The sequence below is a fragment of the Diceros bicornis genome, chromosome 7 (genome assembly GCF_020826845.1).
Source record: "Diceros bicornis minor isolate mBicDic1 chromosome 7, mDicBic1.mat.cur, whole genome shotgun sequence".
Taxonomy (NCBI): domain Eukaryota; kingdom Metazoa; phylum Chordata; class Mammalia; order Perissodactyla; family Rhinocerotidae; genus Diceros; species Diceros bicornis.
This window is the reverse complement of record NC_080746.1, coordinates 34,541,683-34,563,955: the sequence shown is the minus strand read 5'-3', so window position 1 is coordinate 34,563,955 and position 22,273 is coordinate 34,541,683. Positions and strand designations below refer to the sequence as shown.

Below are 22,273 nucleotides of genomic sequence, written 5' to 3'. Positions count from 1 at the left end.
GCTGTGGCATCTTAATAAATGAATAATAAAATATAACATTCCTAAATATTATTTACCATCTAGCTCCTACTTACATTTGAAATTTCTCTCTCACTATTCTTTCATACTCAATGCAATAAAATTAAATTTCTGATAAAATTCCAGATAGAATTTCACTTTCGTGTCTTTTTTTATTTTCAGAGGAAGATTCAACCTAAGCTAACATCTGTCGCCAATCTTCCTCCTTTTTTCTTCTTTTTTCCCACCAAAGCCCCAATACATGGTTGTGTATAGTTGTAAGTTCTTCTGGTTCTTCCATGTGAGCTGCCGCCACAGTATGGCTACCGACAGATGAGTGGTGTGGTTCCATGCCTGGGAACCGAACCCTGGCCTCCGAAGCAGAGCGCACAGACCTTTAACCATTAGGCCATCAGGGCTGGCTCTCATTTTCATGTCTTTACTAACACTTTCCCTTCCACCTGAGAGTCGCTAAACCTCCACCATCACATCTTCAACTCCAATCCTATTGTCACAAGCCACTTAAAGCAGTTCCCTCATTTTCCTAGTCAATAATCTCTCCTTCTCAACTCCCTTAGAACTTTATCTGTACTTTTCTAATTTCATTTATTCTCTTTTGTTAGGATATATATAATACGGTTTTATATTCTCTACAAGAATTTATATTCTCTACTAAAAGGTATGATGTTTAAAAATAGGACAAATCATACATATTGAATTGTCTTGGCCCCTATCCCACCACTACTCCATCTTGTCCTTTGCCTAATCTAGAATATGATAGACTCAGAATCTGGATAGGTTATGAGATACAACACAACATTGGGTCACCACTGGTTATGCTGAGCCCGATGAGGTATCAGTAAGAACTCTTTTGGCTGCAACTGAGAAACCCAACTTGAAATAAGCAAAATAGGGAATTCATTTTATTTAACTGAGAGAAGGGCAAAATGCTAAATCCCAAGTAGAAGTGACATGCTACCTGTACTCTCTCTTTCCATCTCTTCTCTATCTGCATTAGCTTAATTCTATCTAAATTGGCTTAATCCTCTTCAATGATAGATTACCTCCTTCAACTAGTGGATGCTCCAGTGGCTCTCAGACACGCAGGGTCCTTTTTGCCACCAAAGAGAAACTAAAATTTGAACTTTCTAGTTCAAAAATCCCAACCTCAGCTGCCCATCCATGAATCAAACATTGTGTACAAGAGCAATGGGGTAATCTAACTGGCCAAGGTTGGATCAGATGCCCATAATAAGCTAATAACCACAGCCAAGAAAGCAGAACCTATAAGAAGATAGTGGCTCCTGTTCAACTCAAGGTTAGAGAAGATGAAGGAGGCATTTCCCAAAAGAAGCACTGAGAATATAGCTGCTATTCTTGGAAAACAAGAAACAGATGTTGAGTACAATTGGCAAAGGTGTTGAAGACAAAAATGTAAATATCCTTTATTTGGACATAAGAAAATGATTGGCCAAACCTTTTAACTCATTAGCTATGCCAATTTTTTAAGGTTTACTGGACATGAATTCTTGACCCTAGAAATGAGTGTTACCATGAGTGTCAGACATAAATGTCATTTAAAATATTTAACAACTACTATCATGTGGACATTGACCAATCAGAACTGATCTCCAGACAATCAAAAAAAAAAAAAAAAAACCAGCTCTGGTATGAGTACTAGTACCTATATTTGAATAGAATTTGTCCTACTGTTAGGGCAAGTCATCAATGAATGCAATGTGACAACATGATAAAAATCATAATTAAGGCAGGTCGAACTTCGAATTTCTTTAATGTACGTAAAATGACCTAGGAAAATCATTAAAATAGAGAGTCTGTAGCTCCACCTTCAACGGTAATTTATCACTAGGCTTGGAGTTGAACGCTGTAGCCTGAAATTTTAGTAAGTTTTCCAGATTTTTCTGATTGTCACTGGCTCTCTCTTCGGCAATGTACTTGGAGAAACACTGCTCCAAGTTGCATTCCACTTATGGAAAAGCACTCTAGCTCTTTGTAACTAATTGGAATAAATAAGAAAATCAACAACCGTGAAGACAGAAAGAGAGTAATGTGCTCTCAGCTGGAAGGCTTCTGTTTATTAGTAATTAGGGTAATTTGAGGTCATCTTTTAATGGCATGTAATTCCAAAGTAAGGCAGCCAACTAAGCCAGAAGAGATGGGTGTGGGGAAAGAGATGAAGATGCAGTGCAGTGTCTCTTGAGCAGATTTAGCTTAATACTAGGGGCCATCAAAAAATAAAAGAGCTACCTTGACTGAAGAGATAAGCCTAATATTTTGATCTTTAGCTATGTGTCTTATAAGACTTTTTCCCTTTCCTTTCATAATCATACCCCACCCAACAAAAGAAATTACAAGCTAAGCTGCATATGACTTGAGATATTAAAAATTGCAGCTGAAATAAACCAAGTAGCAATGGCAGGCAATCAATGATTTATGTAGTACATGTGGTGTGCCTGAACTGTTATACGCTGTGATTGAAATCCCTCAACAGAGTGATGTCAAGAAAATAGCCACAGACTTAAGGTCAGAAAACTCCTATTTTTGCCCCATTTCCACCAACAGCTTTCTACAGGACCTTGGGCCAATGCCCCTACCCTTTGACTCTTAGCTCTCTCATCTTTAAAAGAAAGAGAGTAAATTATATAAGCTAAGTTGAACTTTAGCTCTAACATAATTATCCAATGAAATATAAAACAAAACTTAGTTCCCGAATGTAATAAATTGTTAAAGAGCAAGACATATCTAAAGAGCTTTCCCATCTGTTCTTATATCATCACTATCAGAGTAAAATTAAAAAGAACTTTTTATTTCTTACAGTACAGCTCAAATTAGGTAATAGAATTTGAAGCCTCTTATTCAAACATTTTAATTTTAATTTTAATATCTAGTTCACATATTAGCAAACTTCTTGGGCCCTGCAGTGAGGCTTAATAATGTCTTGGGCCAAAGAGGAATCATTTAAGAAACACCAGAAGGCCCTAGCTGGACAAAATTACCTCCCAAATACTACCAGGAGTGCCCATCCTTTGAGTCGTTCTTAAGGATTAAAGCTATAAAAGAATGTCTTCCTTGCAATTCACAAACTTTACCTGGAAGAGAAGAGAGAGAATACATGGATATTGCTCCTATTAGCCAATAACTTCAGTAATACTTTGGTATTATCCAGGTTTTAAAGGACCTGAAACGTACAATTATAGGACCCTCTTTAGTAAAAAAATACAAAAGTATTAATATAAAAGTGGACTCTAAAGGGAATTTTTATTTAGGATAGGAAATCAACACAAATTACTAGAGATTTGGAGATTCAAGTCCCTTTCTTCTGCGACCTCTTTAAGGAATTTACTGGAAATGATTATATAGAAATATTTTCTAAATTCAACCTGACTTTCACTGCCCTTCTGCACCACTCCACAGCACTCAGCAACTGCCAGGACTCACGGGAACCCGTGGAAGTAAGGATATTAAGTTTAATAAGCTTAAGTTTAATAAGCCTCGTGATAAATCATGCATTATTAAATCATCGTATTAACAGGCAGACAAGGAACAAGAATACTACAGAATCAATGTTAAGAGTGGATGGGGAGATCAGAAGCTGACTTCAGGGACTGCTTCAGGTAGGCAGTCAAAGGTAGCCACTGAACAGGGTGCCTGGGAGTCCTCATATGGGAGCTTACCGGAGGGCATTGAAGATAAACTTCTCATCATTGGATACACTCAGCCAGGTACCACTAGCAGGCCAAATCTTGCTGTTCAGGAGAGATATAAGGAAAAAAGAAGACACGAGGAAATAAAAGAAAGGAAGTTGGAAAGTTTGCGGGGGAGGTCAGGAGGAGGATATAAAAAAAGAAGTAGAAGAGAAAAACATTACTGAGCAAGAGATAGAGACAAAGTCCTTAAACATCTGTTTTGAATGATATAATAGTACTAACCACTCAATTCACTTGCTATTTGTCAGACTCTTGGTGCACAGCAAGCATTAAACTGGGAAGCAATCCAGGGAGTTAGCCTGTTAGAGCAGGACATTACATTAATTGTAATTCTCTTCTATTCCCTCAGTTTATAGATTAGAAAAATGAGACACAGAGGTCACTAACGTGTCAGAGATGGTACAGTCTAGTTAGCAGAGCCAGATCCAGAAGCCCAATCTCTTTGATGAAAACATCAGTAATAGTTTCTCTATGATTGCTTTGCGAAAAAACTAGCAAAAAGAGGAAAGATAATCTTCCTGTTCTCAGTGAACTTAAACACTTTCTATCTAAAGTTATCCACATTCTTCCTTCAAGGCTCAGCTCAAATCAATAATAATAAATAGACAAAAAATGAACACAAAGGTTTTCTTTGCCAAAGGTAACCTTTTCTCCCTTTGCACGTCCAGTGCATCTTGCCTTCATATCGTATAGCATTTATTTTACTCTGTCTGGGTTTTTTCCTTTTCTCTTCTCTCTTATCCCTCACACATGCACAAAGGAATCACACACAGACCTATATGTACACATATGGGCATAAACATAGACACCCCCAGACACACACACAAGCTCCTCAAAGAAGTGTCTGTGCTAAATCATAACTGTGTCCTCTGTGGTGCTTTACACACAGGGATCTCCTAAAAATTATTTTGGGGAGGAAATTAGCTCCACGGCTGCCTGAGGGCACTAGCCCTGGAACTCACCAGTCCTCATCTAGTGCGTTATGTTTTGATAGGTGAAAGCCCACCCAACATCATGGCTTCAACTGCTGCCTCCAAATGAGGACACTAAGTGTGTATCACCAGTCCAGAACTCATCTTGAGCTTCATTCTGTCTTTGCGATATCTGGCCACTTTCTTTTGAATATCATATAGGTATCAAACTCAATACTCCTAAAATGAAAGTCATCAGCTTTCCCACTGTAGCTGTGTTCTTTTTTCTTTCATTGATGTAGCCCAATTTCCCCCTGGCTGGAAACTACCCTAACTCCTCCTTAGTGTTATTATTCACGAGGCCCACATCCTTATCCCCAGCACCATCATTGTGTACCAAGTTCAATTCTTTCTTGGTTTTTCCCATCTAGTGCCTTTTCTCTTTTTTCACTACCATAATTCAAGTCCAGGCCTTTATTACTTCTACGTTGTGTCATACAGTAATGTAATTGATTTATCAGTCTCTGCTCCAATTCCAGTATATACATCTGAGCAAAATGCCAGTCCTCTATTCAAAACCCCAATGGGTCCAAATTACTTACAGATTTAAGTTTGACTGTCTTATTCTGATAATCAAAGCCCTCTGTTTTTTGGACTCCATTTGTATTTACAAATTTGCCTAATATCATTTCCCTTCACATACCAACATGCCAGAAAAACCAATATTCTTATTTCTGGTGGTTTCCCATCTCTTTGACTTTGTTCCTACAGTTCCATTTACTTTCTCTGCTATCTTTTCCCTATTTATCCAAATCCTAACTATTCTTATAACCCCCTTAAATGCACGTAATACTTTAGGGGTACCTCATTCATGACATTCATCACTTCCTATCTTGCATTACAGTTATTTTGTTGTATGGCTCTTCCCCTATACTTGAGTATATGTTGTTTCTTCCTTTAAGAATATACTTGTTGAGTGCTTGAGAGCATAGTTCATGGCGGATTTATCTTTGTAACTCCCACAATGCCTAGCAAAATGCTTACATATTATGGAGATTTAAAAAATGTGTGTTGACTTAATAAATAAGTATTCATTTATATGACAATGATAAAGAAAGTTCTAATACCTATACTTGTATATTTTTTTAAATCAACACAATTATTTACCATGAGAAATGTTCATAGTTATTTATTTCCTCTAGAATATAATCAGTAACTAAACTACCAGTGTTGATTAACAATTTCAATAATTTTTATCTTAAATGATATTGAACATACAGGCAATCCAATCCTTAAGGGACCACTAGGATTTCATCATAATGATTGAGCCTAAGTGTATTTATTTCAATGCATCAAAAATTTAGCAGTCATCAAACAGACATTAACAATCAAACCACAGTGCTTTTCAGTGTAACATCTCCAGGATTGGAAAGAAATTGTGACTTTCATTTTGTGCTTAAAGACTATTCTTTATTTCCCAGGTGTGATGGGAGAATATGAGCCGAAAATTGAGGTCCATTTTCCTTTCACGGTTACAGCTGCTAAGGGAACAACTGTTAAGATGGAATGCTTTGCGCTTGGCAAGTAAGTACATATTCTTCCATAATTAGACACAATTGTTTATTAAAATGTGACATAGCTTATTTTTGGATGACTTATTTTGCGAGGTTTCATTTTCCCAGAAGCTCCTCGGTAGCTATTCGTTTTTTAAAAGAAGGGCAAATGGGAATTGATGAAGTAACCAATTATAATTATCTTTCTAGTCATTTCTATGAACAATAATGTATACAATTTTACCATTTTAACATAAAGGAAACTTCTTTAAGTAAAAGAAGAGCTTTACATCTCTTTGTTTACGTGTCTTAAAATTTCAGTATCATTCTTAAATTTCATTCAGCAATGATGAAAATAAAAAGAGGATAAAAGGATAAGGTGCTATCTGCTCCTCATGTATAGGATATAAATTCTGATAAGATATAATAAGACAACAGTATAAAAATCATAACAATGACAGTTGTAGTGAGCAAATTGATTACTTCAGTATCTCCTGAAATGATAACATGATAGCACCAGCTGTCAATATGTACAACATGTAATCATTCCCCAAATCAGAGAGAGGATTTATATCACACTCTAATGTCTGCTATGCTTAATGAGTCTATTTCTGAGGGTTTAAATCCCGTGATATATAATCACTTGTCAATGATGTTTACGAGTATTGGGCATAGAGGCAGGCATGGAATTTTGATTATATTTGATTAGAGTATTATGATTTATTTTAAACAGAGTGTTGTTTTGTTTTTTTAGGGTGATAAGACCTCAGGGTCCTTTCTAGACTCTATAATTATAATTTGCGTAAATGCATCTCTATCAGAGTTGCTAATCATTTAACTTCAGTTGTGGTGAGCTAACGCCCAGCGCATGACTATAAAGTACTTAGAGATAAAACGTGCTATACAAATGTGCTTAAAGTAGACTTAGCCTATGGGTGAGGAAAATATTAGTAAATATGAAAAATTCAGCTAATAAGAGGAAGTTTAGGGCATGAACATAGTAAACACCATGTTTTCTAATTTCAAGACTGATTGAGATAACATATATGTGCAATTTTGCTTAAATCTAAGTAGGAGCACGATCATAATAGACCAAAAACAAAATAAATTGTTGTGTGGTCCATCTTTTAAGCAAAAGATGCCTATAAATAGAAATATATTTCAAGTACTTAAAATTCATCTAGGAGGGATTTAGGCAGATACCTGAGGAAGCCTTCCAAACCCAAAGATATAGTCGACCCTGTGGATATGGAAAGCCAATTAAGGGACTTGAGCATCCTCAGATTTTGGTATCCATGATGAGTCCTGGAACTAATCTCCCTTGAATACCAAGGGACCACTGTATTAGTTAAATGCACAAGATTAAATAATACCTTAAAAGTCTTGTTTTCCACCATTTTCCCATGTTGTGGTGTCAAGTATGCCTGAAAATGTCCTGAGTAAGCAGCTCAATTCTGATAAATACAAAAATAGTATACTTTGGCTTTATGCTAAAGGTTTTAGTATATCCTGCAATTAAATAATTCTTAAATGCCAGAATTTTCACTAAAACCACAAACAAAGGGGGGTCATATTGTAAAACAAATTAGAGAACTGAATTTACAGACAAAAAACCAATATGAGATATTTCCCCAGGCACGTTTATTTAGTAAGTTAGATATGTTTACTTCTGGAAGTCTTGAAATATGCTTAGTATGTTGATCCTTAAGGTTCCTTTCATTCTAGGTAGGATTCAACAGTCAAATTATGTTCTTTTAATATTTTATTTTCTTTAACTTCTCCACTCCTTCTTCGCTACTCCCTCTCCCATGCCCCTCCCAAAAATAAATTAATAAAAGGAAGATGAAGAAGACCCACAGCCTGTCAAGAACATCTCTGTTGCTCGTTTGATATTCTTTCTATGAAGTGTCACAATTATGAAAAAAAAATGTTAATAGGAGATCTACTTCTACCTAGAGACAAACCTACCACTCTGATGAAAGTAAACAAGATCAAAGAAATAATATCTTCCTTTATAGCACATTATCCTGTGGAGTAGATCATCACTGTGTCCCAAAATGATCACAGCAATTTCAAATTAATACCTGAGCATCTGCTTAGTTCCTACAGCTCACCTGAGCTGCTTCCCACTTTAACAAGTATATGGTTCTCTGGTGGGCCTTTGTCCAAGAACTTGAGTACCTGTCACTAGATATCTATCAGGACATTGCCACTCAAGCTGAATTTTCCCCTCAGTCTGTCCACATACAGTGTTTGAACCAAATGTTCCTCATAGAGTATTATGACCAAATTCTGGCGTAGTGCTATCAAGCTCTTTTTTACATGCCTTTTGCACTTGCTGTTCCCTTCATCAGCAACACTCTTCCCCATTCTTTCCGTGCTCACTCTCATTTATCCTCTGCCCTCAAATTAAATATCATCCTCTAAAAAGGCCATTAGTGACAACTTTATCTAACTCACACCCATTATTCTCTGTCTAAATGCTTGTATTTTTTCTTCCTAATCCTTAATATGGTTTTAAATTATTTACATATGTGTTTCTCTACTTAAAAAAACAATTCTCTGTATTGGTCAGGAATCCAGCTAGAAACAGGATCCAACTCAGATGGTTCAAGATGGTTCAAAAGAGTTTAGTAATGGCACAAGTTGAAGATCCGTGAGCAGGGTTAAGAGGACCAAAGAAAGAAACTGAGGCATTTGTAGACTAGTGATGCAAGCAGTTATTCCCACCCTTAAGCCTGAATGAGCAAGGAGGAGGAGATAGTGTCACCAGAACCAGGGAGAGCTGGAGATATGGAGTGGGTCAGGGTCCGCCCAATAGGAGCTGTAGTCTCTGTAGCCATGAAGAGATGCATTAACAGAACAGCCGAGGAAAGAATCAGGAAATTCACATCCTGACTTCTATTTCCACATTCTTTCTGGTCTCCTCTGGTGGCTCTCATGGCTGAAGGCAACCTGAAGCTGGCTTGCAAGTCCAGAGGATGTAGTCAGCAGTACGCCAAGCAAAACAGTCTTGGGGAGGAGGAGGAAGACAGGCAAGGGAGGCAAACAGAATAGACAGCAAGTCCCCATCATTAAGATTTAAGCCCCATGAAGGTAGAAATCATGACTGCATTCCTCCCTTGTATATTCCTAGAGCCTGCCACAGTGCCTGGCACATAGACAGCACTCAGGAAATGTTTGCTGAAGGAATGAATGAACTCAGAAATACTGTGTCTACTTAATTCAATCAATTCTTTATAATTAACAGATGATAAATAATAAATAATAGCTTCTTTATGCATACAGCCTCTCGACTAACTCTTATAATCCCAAACAAATCCGCCCATATTCACTCCACGCTCCTACCTCTTGCCCACTCATCATTTCCCATTTATGCCCAAATTTACACTTGTATTCTTGTCCCCACAATTTCCTGCCTATTCGTGCCTCGCTCCATCAAGTCTCTCTCTCTCTTAGACCTACGATTTCTCCTTCTCTTTTGATTTTATTCTGAAAGCTTATTATCATGTCCAAGTCATAGTTACTATTTAACAAAAGCAATCCAAAATACTTCTCTTAATCTATTGACCCTCAAGAAGAGTTTGTTGGTTGGTTTGTTTCCTTTGAGTGGTAGAGTGAGGTTCAGAATGAGAGAGATTTACCATACTTAAATACTAGGCTAAAGAACGGAGTGAAAAATATATATCACATAGAATGATATTTGATGCAATAATGATATTTGAAGGGCAAACAAGAAGATCATAAGCACAAAATCTTGCTGTTTCAAACCTTACCTCCTCCCAGAGTTACTGGGATAATCCAGATTTCCTGCTAGAAATCACCGTTTTTATCATGTTATTAATTGAATCAAATGCATTCCTAGATACACCTCCTCTCTCAAGGAAAAATGATTCATTCTTTAATGCAGAGGAGCCAAAAAGCAAGGAATGGGCTTTGCATAGACCGTCTTATAAATGTAAATGGGCTAAAGTATCTTGAAAGGACCTAGAACTGAACACAAGTCTGGAGGTTTTAAGAACTATGTGCCAGGCACTGTACTAGCTTCCAGGGATTTCCACAGTCCCTGTTCTCAAAGATGCCATTCTATCTTCATATATTTAGTTGGGTCTAGCATCACACAGCCTGGAGTCCAGTCTTAGTCATTACATAAGCAGCAGCACACAGCATTACATAAGCAGCAGGACATAAGGAGTCCTCCCACAGACAACTTTTATCTCTAGAGAGATTTACTGCCCATCTTTTTGTTCCAACTTTAAACTGAAACTAAATGACAATAACAGCATATTTTCTTGCTTTTGAATTTTCTCTGACTCATGACAAGATCGTGAACCTTTGATAGGCCAAATTGGGGAATTTCTTTGATCGTTAAAGAATAATGCATTCAAAATGTCAGAATACTGTTCCATTGCTCACAAACTACGTTTTTACTCCTCTTGAAAAGTACATTTACCTCTATATAATCTGTCCCTACAGGTGCTCAGTTCTTAATAAATTAAATTAATGCAGTAAATTAATGCAGCCACAGTTACACAGATAATTTAAAAATATATAAGCTGATACTTTTTCTGTATTCTTAAAGGAAAATAGCAGAAGACAAATGATTTTAGGTTATCGAATTTCACTCTCTCTTAATGTCACACAAGTTTACCAACTAGCCTAATTTGAAGTTAAGTACAAAGTCAATAGGAAAGCTATACACTGCAAATTTTCTTCTAAAGAAACCTCTACTTAAATCTGAATTTAGCAAAAATCAAATGGTTTCTCTTTGGCTGCTGCAGCAGAATACAACAGAAGTGTACTAGTTACACTCCTAGAAATCTCTCTGCAAATAAAATTATACAATACTGAGTACAGAACTTATCCATGCAGTGACTGTGACATGCTATGCTTGGTACTGGTTAATTCTGCAAAGGTATTATCTCCCCAGAAAAATAGGAAATGCTTAAAGAGGATCCATAGGGAAACAAAGGTGTGTAAAAGCTTGGGAAACACAGCAAAGTGTAAAAAATAAAGGGGGGACGAGAGAAGGAGAGGAATTAATTACTTTGGGAAGAAAAGGCTGTTTTAGACATATGGAAGGTTATTATCAAGAGATTGCTCACAAGCTGTTCTCCAGTTTCAACAAGGTGGGAAGAGGGTGAAATTCAACAGTATGGGATTAAACTAGCAGAATTAGATTGGGCATAGAGTAGAAGTTCTTGATGAAAAAGAAGTTGTTACAGGGAAAATGGGTTATCAGCAGTGGCTGTAGGAGCTCTTTCCCCAGACTGCTGTAAGAATATAATAATACTCATTTGTCTTCTAATAATTTAGATGGAGTGTTTCTTGAAAGGAGAGAAATGGTCTGGATCAGGGCTGGAAAAGAAAATTTTAAACATCTTTCCCTGGCCGCTCATCTGTCCACTCAGGCTGAATATTAAGAGTAGAAGGCTAGAGACCCAGGCAGACTTTAGCTGCCATTTGGCAACCACGTTATTACATAACATTTTAAAGTGGTTGATGGCATATGCAGGGAGGAGAAATGAAGAGTGTTGCCTTTTCTTGCTCAGCATTCAGCCCAGAGACTTTAATAAGTGAAGGAGGGTTATCTTTGATATTTCCCAGGTCCTCTTTTAAACAGTGGACACAATACTCTTGAAAGGAAATGAGAGATAAGTGGTCAAAGGACAATCAAATAAGAAATCCCTTAGGGCCCTAATAAATATATCCTTTCAATGATTCTCTCTAAACGTGTTATGTAATTGAAAGTTGGTGATATTTTCAACTGGTTGCGCTCAGATTTTAAGTCTAGTCTATACAAGTAGTTAACTAGGTGACACAGAGTAAGATAAAAACTTTAAAGGATGAAGAGTTAGTAACTGCAGAAAGCAGTGACCATCTCTAGGAAGCGTTGGAATTATTAAAAATTAGAAGCTCAGAGGTACCCCTCTGGGACCCAGACCTCTGAGAAGCAGATACCAGCCGTCTGGCTGGTACTGGTGTTTCTGAGTTGGGGCTCAATGAAGCTTGTCCTACAAGTGTTGGAAAAACTCAAACTAGATTCCTTTGCTGCTTTGGGAAAGACGCCTTACTGAAGTACCATTTACAGGAATCTCCAGCAGACAGGGCGCAAAGCAGGAGTGTGTCCCTTCAAGTCTTGCAGTCTCCCTCCAGCGCAGTGCAGAAATGTGGCTTACAGAGTCAGCCCTCACATCACAAAACAGAGTCAGAAGGGTAGAGCTGAGAGATGGTAATTTAATAACTAGTACAGGTGCCACTTTACATGTTCAAACTCATCCCTATCTCTTAATCAACCACACCCCTTCCTATACCTCATCCACACATGCTTTCCTGCTTCTCTGGTCCTGTAGCTCTTTTCCCTCAATCTAAAATATCCCACGCTCACAATCTCTTCAGTTTTAGGCTTAGGTCAAATGCTACTTCTCTGTTAAATCCTGCCTGCTTTACTCGAGAACCAATCTCTTACCTTTAGAGCTATATGACCACCATATAGCTATATATTTCACCATTTAGCCTGCTCCATTGGGCCAGCTATGTGTATCTGTCTTCTTTACTGTGCTAAATTTTTGGATCCCTAGAATATTTTTACATGCAGCAGGTGCTGAATATGCTTACTGAATTGAATTCAGGTATGAGAAATGTGGTCAATCTTTTGTAACAGGAGATATGTTATTGCCTTGGTTTCGTCAGACAGAAGTCTTCAGGTGCCTTTCACATGTCTTGGCCCTGAAAATTCTGACCATGTTACATTAGCTATACTTTTCTGGCAGGTTTCATTTCACCATGTGACCTTTTGTAGACCCCAGAAAGATCATGAGATATGTCACATAGCCACCAACAACAAAGAAGTAAAATTTGGTCACTGATGCTTAAGTGACCCTGTGCACGAGGGCAAACTTGGGGTTATTCTGTAATAAAAAAGCCATATGCTATAATGCAACATCAGTTTATCTCTTATGACAATCCTGCAAGCTAATAATGTTGCAGGCAGATTTTTTTTTCCTTTACTTTACATGTTCCTTATCTTGCTTTTGCAGCCATTAACACACAATCAGATCAGCTGTGCTCAAAAGGCCTTGCACCAGTACTGTAATAATTATGTGAATGACCTTTCCAGACTCATCTGAAACCTGGTGGTGAGGTGGGAGGGAAGTACACATTCAATTTCCTGCCCTTTTTAGTTCCTGCTTATCTCTCTTTCAGATAGCATTTACAAATTATCTTTTGTTACACTCCATCAAATGCCTATTAGGGAACCAGAACATTAAGTAATTCTTTTCTCTTTTTATATGTTTATTGCAAATAAGAAAGCACCAGTTGTCAAGTCATAAAGTCATTTTTGCTGTAGTTTATATTTTCTTTTCCTCAGTCTTTAGCCAACCTGTCTCAAATGGCTGCTCTTATGTCCCATTGTAACCGTGAGAATGACAAATATTCCTCAGAGACTTCCCACAGTCTATAACTGGCAAACATTCCTGAAAGAACCTTCTCTTTAGTTACAGATTGATGATTTATTAATAGTGTTTATTTGGAACTGCCAGTCACTAAGAGCTGTAGGAATTAAAAAGAAATTGGAGTTGTGTGGTATTTGTCTATCAAACTAAAATCAAATTACTTAATCGTTCGCTTGACAGAAGATCTGGGGATAGGAGTTAGTCACTGAGTCTAGGAATCAATAAATGTTTAGCTATCACAGGAAAGTGGTACATTATGGAGTCAAGAAAATTACCCTGTGAGCTATTGGTTGCTTCAGTATTGTTGAGATCAAGGATGCATCCTCATCTCAGGTGGTACCCAAAGGAGAGAGGTGCTGAAAGATCCTTAAAGATCACGTAGCCTCATATCAATTTGTGGATGGGTCACTGGGACTCCACAGGGAAGGGCTAGACCAGGACATGTGGGCATGCTGGCCAAGCTAATGGTTTGTTGCTTCTTCATTTGATGTTCTTTATATTTTCAACATTCTTCCATAATGCCAACTATGGAAGGGAGGGTTTATTTACTTATTTACTTTTGCACTCAGAGGTGTTTTCTATTTCTAGGGAAACAAGACCAATTTATTATTCAAATTTGGAGTCACAGTTAACTGGCATCATATTTCTAACTTTTCCAGGGCTGTCTTAGGACCACTTAATCTGCCTCACCAGAAAACTGCGTACTTGCACAAGACCTCACAGCTAGCAAGCTATAGAGGCAGAACCAGGTCTCCTGATTCTAAAACTAATGCTCTTCTCAACTTACCATACCACTTTTCAGTTGCTAAGAGTAATTTCCACTTTATTGTAGCAAATATTTTTCTGGATGCACTTAAGTATCTCAGTGATTGAGAATTAAGAATATTAGTATATAGGACAAGCCACCAAAGGTATAAAGCAAGAGATAACCCAAAATGACTGAGATTTTTACTTGAATTAGTTTAGACTCATTCAACAGCTTTATTTTGAGTGAATCTCCCTGGAGTTTCGTAGAATAACTTGTTCCACTGGATATTGACTGTGAAATCAGAAACTGGTTGGCTGTTAACATTCATAGACAGGACATAAGGAATCAGTATATCCATCAAGAGTTTCTAACTTCTATCCCACACCCTCCAAAAAATTTGCATAATACGTAATCTTGATAATTGAGCAAGCCTTTAGTGAAGCAAAAGTAGAAGAAATATTAACCAAAAAGTTGTCAAAAGTCTCAATATACTTAAAACTGAACATCTACCTTGTGCTGGGTGATTTCCATATGGCACTTTAATTCTAACCACATTTCTGTGTTTTTCTCAATAGATAAAAAATAGGAATAAATTTAGGCAAATTCTTTATCCTTCTGACCTCAGTTTCCTTATTTTGAACTACTTCCAGTCTTGGATTTCTATAAGTTTTATGTAATCAATCACTCACAAATTCCCACTGAGTGTTCTACTAGAAATTTAAATTTTATGCCCAATGGTTAACTCTTCTAATGATGATTTAATACACATGTTACTGCTTTCAAAGTTTGTTTATGTAACAACAAATATGCTGGAGTACCTTTATTTGAGGTCTCATTTTGGTTGATATGTTTGATGACAACACTCCATTTTTAAAGCTGTCACAGTACACAGACTCTTAAGAGTGGTATGTGTCTTAGTGATTCATTGTGCTATGAATTAAGCCTACTTGTCATGTGTTTATTCTTGTCACATTGGTATTTGAGCTAGAGCAGCATCAAAGTTTGTCCACTAGCTAAAGATGAATTTAGAATGTTAAGATGTTTACATATATAGTTCTTAGAATGATTTGATACTAAGTTGGTAATTTAGGTACCAAGCATTGGTAATATGCATGCCATTAGTATTTTATAGATTTTTAAATTTTGTATTTTTCATGTCAGTAACTGAAAATTTGAATATGTCATGATCAAGTATGACTTACTAACATGATATGCCTTCCTTGACATCTTCCACTCCCTAATTCTAATAGCCAAGTATCCCACCTCAAACCCTGGGCATTAGCACTGATGTTTAAACCCTCAAACCTTCTGTTTCAATCTGTCAGCCATTTAAAAATCCCTCAAGTCCAATTCTTCCTTGCTATTCTATCTGCCACAACCGTAGTTAAAGTCTATTACTACTGAACCAGTTTGCCTCTCTTATTTCTGCTGCAAATAAGACTAGAGATGTCCTTTAAAAAAAAGTCATCACACTGAAGTTCCACCAGCTTTACGAATTTGTTCAAGTGCTGCTTTTTATCAGCTCTGCTACATGCACTTTATCTGTTCTGTTTTCTGCAGTTCCTAGGGCTCTACCCTGATTTTCCTATCACTTCCTATTCCATTTAGCCTACTACTTCTTTTGTACTTTTAATTTGGTTGTTAATTCCAGCTTCACCTCTTAATTTCGTCTACTTTATATTCTTCAATGCTTTGTTCCATAGCCGGTGAGTCCAGACTGGATTCCTAGAACTCCAGCTCAAATACAGCTTCCACACCCACTCCTCATCTACCTATATAAGGAGGGTTTTTTTTCTTTTCTTTGCTGAGGAAGATTTGCCTTGAGCTAACACCTGTGCCAATCTTCTGCTATTTTGTATGTGGGTCGCCACCACAGCATGGCTGATGAGTGGTGTAGGTCCACCCCCGGGGATCCAAATCCACAAACCCTGGCCGCCTAAGTGGAGCACACCAAACTTAACCACTATGCCACAGGCCGACCACATAAGGAGTTTTTACTGTCACTGGAGGTGACCACCAAGGTAGTCACTCAAAGTATAAACTCTTGGGCTGGCCCCGTGGCTTAGCGGTTAAGTGCGCGTGCTCCGCTACTGGCAGCCCGGGTTCGGATCCCTGGCGTGCACTGATGCATCACTTCTCCGGCCATGCTGAGGCCATGTCCCACATACAGCAACTAGAAGGATGTGCAGCTATGACATACAACTATCTACTGGGGCTTTGGGGGAAAAAAGGAGGAGGATTGGCAATAGATGTTAGCTCAGAGCCAGTCTTCCTCAGCAAAAAGAGGAGGATTAGCATGGATGTTAGCTCAGGGCTGATCTTCCTCACAAAAGAAAAAAAAAGTATAAGCTCTTAAATTATCTTTCACTCTTTCTTCCTTTTCATCTTCATCTGTTTAATCACCATAAATATCTCTTAAATTCATTCCCACTTGGTGCAAAGTGAACATTCATTGACTGAATTAAATCACTCATCAACATAACTGGTGTGTAATATGCTCAAGGAGAAGCAGAAATACACTAATATATTAAAGAATTCTAAGCCTGAGACCACACATGCATAGGCCTTTAGATTGTAAAATTAAAAGTTGAGTATTTCTTATAACACAAAAGTTTTTAGCATTACAATACTTCATGACTATGTATAACAATTTCCAAAGGCACAGTTTTTCTTTTATTAATTACATATTTAAGTTGGTGGTTTCCTTTGGGTTTTTAGGGGGGCACTTTAGCCTCATTAGTCACATATTTAGAATGTATATTCTAGGGTCTAGTATCAGAAATATTTCTATGAATACCTAATCCCATCAATTCTGGTGTAAGTCTTATTCTTTTCAAGTCAGAATTTATCCTGAAATTCAGAGGATGCATCATATCTATATGTCTTTAGTCTTTTTTGCCAGATAAAGAGAAAACTTTCCCCTATATCTCTGATGCCTATGACACCCAGGACACAGAAGACCACATATAAAGTTTATTTGTTCACTCTCTTGTTCTTACCAAATGAGTAACCAGAGACATAAGTCCATCTTTGTCTTTGGAGTATTTCTTTTAGGGTGTCATAAAACTTGGAAACAGGTGCCACTGAGATGAGGTGAAGTGGGGAGGTAAAATCAAAGGGAAAAGGCTATTAAGTGAATTGTATTTTTCAAAACCGTCTCCTATGCCTTTATCTTAAAGGTAACGTTTGCTAGTTTTTATTTACCCCTGCAATAATATTTATTGTAAAAAAATTACTGTGAAGTTAAAACATTGCAACTTCATATTCTTCACTTCTATGTTGTGAATCTAATAGTACTTTAAAAGTATGCAATTAAGTGAAATGTATCTGCATGCACAATGCACAAAGTTGTTCTGAATTGTTTTATAGTTCATGCATTGTTGCCTTAGTTAAATCATTTTTTGATTCTTCATTCTATCTGAACATTTTCTATTTCATATGACAGTAAAGTAGAAGGCTTAATTTCTTTTTTTTTTTTTTTTTTTGATTTGGTACTTTTTGCATTCATTGTCTCTGGCTGTGTGCTTGATTTTTAATGGTAGAGTCACATGTACATGCTATCGTTTGCTGCAATTAGATAGAATACATTGCCTGTACAAGTGAAACATGTAAGTGGGTGTATGTACATATATGTATGTGAATAAATAGTTAAATCCACAGAAAGAATTTCTCAAGACACAAAATGTTAAGACATACACTAAATATCTGTCATCCTGTTTTTCCTTTATCCTTTTTTATTTGCAAAGTAATATAGCAGCACCTACCTTCTGTTCCTGTCACTGTTTTTGTCGGTAGCTATAAAGCACGGAATAGTTTCCATGTCAAATCTTTATAATAATATTTTTAGCCTGAAGAATAATTTTAGCTAATAGCCAATAGATACAAAAACGATAGTCAACGCGGACGTGTGTCAGATACTGTTTTATAGTATAAAAGGCAAATGATAAGTACTTTTGGTCATTTCTATTCCCTACTTTTCTTTTCTTTTGGGGATCAAATCAATCTAGTTACAACTTTTAGAATGTCTTATTTATGGCCATTTTCTCAAAGGACGGTGCATTATGAAATCAGGTCACTTTTTTTATACATCCCTACAGAGAAATGTAGCCTTCTCAACATTTCTGAAAGAATAGCACACATCAGTGTTTGCTACACAGACAAATAGAGGAAGGACATCTTCATATAATTCCATTACATTTAGCCACGTTCTATTGAAAGAAAGCATAGATATAATACATTCAAAGCACATATTTTCTTTTTATTTTAACATTTATGACATCCAGATGTATATTACAATTGATGGTGTGTCATGGTTTAGTTGTCAATGTTTTCTTAGTGATTCTTAAAATAATGGTGTGCCTCACAATTAGAAGTATCTTAAATGTGATGAATTAGAGTAATTAAGGCTAAGGTGGCATATGTTAAATCCTAACGTAGTGATCAAGTCAGTCAGAACCTGAGTGATGACATGTTCTTCCTCCGTTTATATGCAATTTAATTTTTAAACTCTGAGTTGATAAACAAAATATCTCCCCTGTAGCATTGGAAAGCTATTAGAAAAATGTTTGTTGATTGTATTTTTTTTTTTTTTTTGGTGAGGAAGACTGGCCCTGAGCTAACATCTCTTGCCAATCCTCCTCTTTTTGCTGAAGAAGATTGGCCCTGAGCTAACATCTCTTGCCAATCCTTCTCTTTTAGCTGAGGAAGATTGGCCCTGAGATAACATCTGTGCCCATCTTCCTCCATTTTGTATATGGGATGCTGCCACAGCGCGGTTTGATGAGCAGTGCATCAGTCTGCGCCCGGAATTTAAACCTGTGAGCCCCAGGCCGCGGAAGCAGAGCTCGCGAACTTAACCACTATACCATTGGGCCAGCCCCCTTGATTGGATATTTCTATCTTATTAAGTTAACAAAAGTTATTCTAGCATCAACAGTCTCAGTTACTTCCCACCGTGTCATCTTTGACATTCCACACACAAACACCTTTTAAAATTGAAGGTGATTGAAATATAAAGTAAGCTGGTCCAGGAGAATCTCTTTGCCCACTGTTTTCATTATTTCTTGAGTCTCTGTGTTTTATTGACTATATGTTACAAATAACAGAAAATAGAAGAAACATAAAGAGTGATATCATAAGATGATTGCCCCATTAGGTTCTTGTTTTGCTTTTGTTTGGGGATTAAAGGAGTATAATGGAAAAATAAATATTCTAATATATTTTCAGTGACTTAAATGTGTAGAGAAAATAAAATCTATTAATTCAGAAGTCCAATTATGTAAATTAACTGTACTGCTGAAGTATTTCTTCAGGCTGCTTTTTAAAAGCTTTATTGAAGTATAATTGGCATGCAATAAAAAGTTTAAAGTGTGAAATATGATACGTTTTAACATATGTATACATCCGTGAAACTATCACATAGCCACAAAATCACATATTCAGTACCCATAAACATTTCTGCACATACAGTTGTAATCTTTCCCTTCTTCCCGTCCATGCATTCCCAACCCCAGGAAACCACTGATCTGAGCTCTGTTATGTCATTATAGATTAGTTTGCATTTTTCTAGAGTCCTATGTAACTGGAATCATACAATATGCACTCTTGTTTTGTCTGGGTTTTTTCACTTAGAATAATTATCTTGAGATTCACACAAGTTGCTGGGTGTGTCAATAGTTCATTCCTTTATGTTGTTGAGTAGTTTTCTATTTTATGCCTATATCACAATGTGTTCATATATTTACCTGTTGATGGACATTTGGGTTGCTTCCAGGTTTCATCTATTACCAATAAAACTTCTAACATTTGTTTACAAGTCTTTGTATGCACATCAGGCTTCATTTTTCCCTAAATAACATGTTAAATATTTCCTATAGGTCCTTGAACATACGTAATATAGTTGCAATAACTGTTTTAATGTTCTTCTCTACTATTTCTATCATATATGTCCTTTTCGTGCCGGTTTCAGTTGATCAATTTTTTTCTCCTCATTAAGAGTTATATTTTTCTGATTCTCTGTATACCTGGCAATTTTTTTATTTGATGCCAGGTATTTGAATTTTACATTGCTAGATGTCGGGTATTTTTGTATTCTTGACCTTTATTCTGAGTTATGGTTAAGTTACTTGGAAACAATTTGATTCTTTCAGGTCTTTCTTTTAAGCTTTTTTAGATAAGACCTGAGCAGCATTTAGTTTAAGGTTAATTCTTCCCCACCACTGAAGCAAGACTTTTCTTAATACTCTAGCCAATGGTGCCCGAATTATGAGATTCTCCACTTTGGCTGTTAGGGTAGGAACTATTCCTGGCTCATGAGTACTAAACTGAATACTCAAGGGAGATCTTCTGAAGATCTCTAACATTCTCTCTCTATGCAGCTCTCCTCTTTCAAGTACTGTGAACTCTAGCTGCCTTAGCTTCCGCAGACTCCCAGATCTGTCTCCTCAACCCGGAAAGATAGCCGGGTTTTGCCTGAGTCTTCCCTCCCTATGGAAACTTTGGAAGCTTGGAAACTTTGTCCAGGGAGCAAGCTGAGGCAGTTGTATGACTCATTTAACTTATTTATCTTATTTCAGGGATCATTGTCCTTCACAACCTGATGGCCAATATTTTGAGATCTATTTTTTCATATATTTTTTCTAGCTTTTAGATGTTTCCTCCTCAGTCATTTTTAGTTACTCAGTAAGAAGTAAATGAAAGGTCAAAAGTAAAGTTACCCTAACCATCTTTATTATACCAAGAAGGCAGAAATAAAGCAGTCTCCATATGAGATATAGCATATTTTACCTGTCTTTATTAGAAGAAATTATGTACAAATTCTGGCAATAGAAATGTAATAGGACGGTTCTTTGACCAAATCCTTCCTCAGAAAGAATTTAAAACAGAAGAAGTAAAGGCAAAGGTAATTTTTAAATTTAACCTACAATCCTCAAAAAAAATATTCTGCCAGATTAAATTCATAGAAGCCTATAACTTTTCTATAGTTGAATAAGGTGTATTTTTAGTTCCAAGTGGCAGGACAAGAACAAAGCCTTGGTAGTTTGAGATATCTAATTTCAAATATCAACTCAATCATTTACCAGCTACATGACATCAGATGAGTTACCTTCTTTGAGTCTCATTTTCAAAATCTGTAAAGTAGAAATAACAATACCTACTTTATAAAATTGCTATTAGATTTCACTAAGAGAATCAATATGTAAAGACCTGTCAATTACATGTTAATTTCCTCTTTCACCCTAGTTCTCTGGAACATTTGTGAAGCAGTGTTTATTTGATAAAGCATTTGCCTATGCTCTAGTGTTCTGAGTCTTTTTGATATACTCTCCAAGTCACAGTTCATTTCTAAAGCTTTTCCTAAACCAGGAATGCTAGCATTCTATAAACCTCTATTTATAGAGGTTTGTGCTGCCATTCACCTTTCTAGGTTTCAACTGAAAATGGATTATAAAAAAGTCTCTCTCTGGCTTTCTGGTTATTATATATATATATGCATTAGTAATATGTATATATATGCCTTAGTAATATATATATATATGTGCCTTTATATATATATATATAATTTATGTATATGTATATATATATATTTATATATATATATATGCCTTTGTAATCCAAAGAAACTCTGAACCTGTAAATCCACTTCCATAGTTGGGAATTTCTTGTCAGTTTTATCTTTCCCAAACATTCTTTCAGGTCAAAACCCTTCTTTTTTTCCCCATGAGTTTAAAGGCTATTTTATAGAGCTGACTTTACATATTAAGTCAAGGGTGATATTTTACTCTAGCTGCTGTTAAGATTTAAAATATTTTATGTCATTATTTTAGCATCAAATTTGACATACTGGTCTTAGAGAATGCCAAGAGGCAAAAAAATTTGT

The 22,273-nt window shown here is 36.5% G+C and overlaps 1 protein-coding gene across 4 annotated transcripts in view; it reads left to right on the top strand.

Moving 5' to 3' along the window:
* Positions 1–22,273, top strand: part of CNTN5 (contactin 5) — an 812,742-nt gene that overhangs the window by 504,694 nt on the left and 285,775 nt on the right. For all 4 annotated transcript variants that reach the window (XM_058545360.1, XM_058545362.1, XM_058545361.1 and 1 more), the window contains one exon: positions 6,118–6,220. In XM_058545360.1, the coding sequence (XP_058401343.1) occupies positions 6,118–6,220 (103 nt within the window). The remainder of the gene's footprint in view (positions 1–6,117; positions 6,221–22,273) is intronic.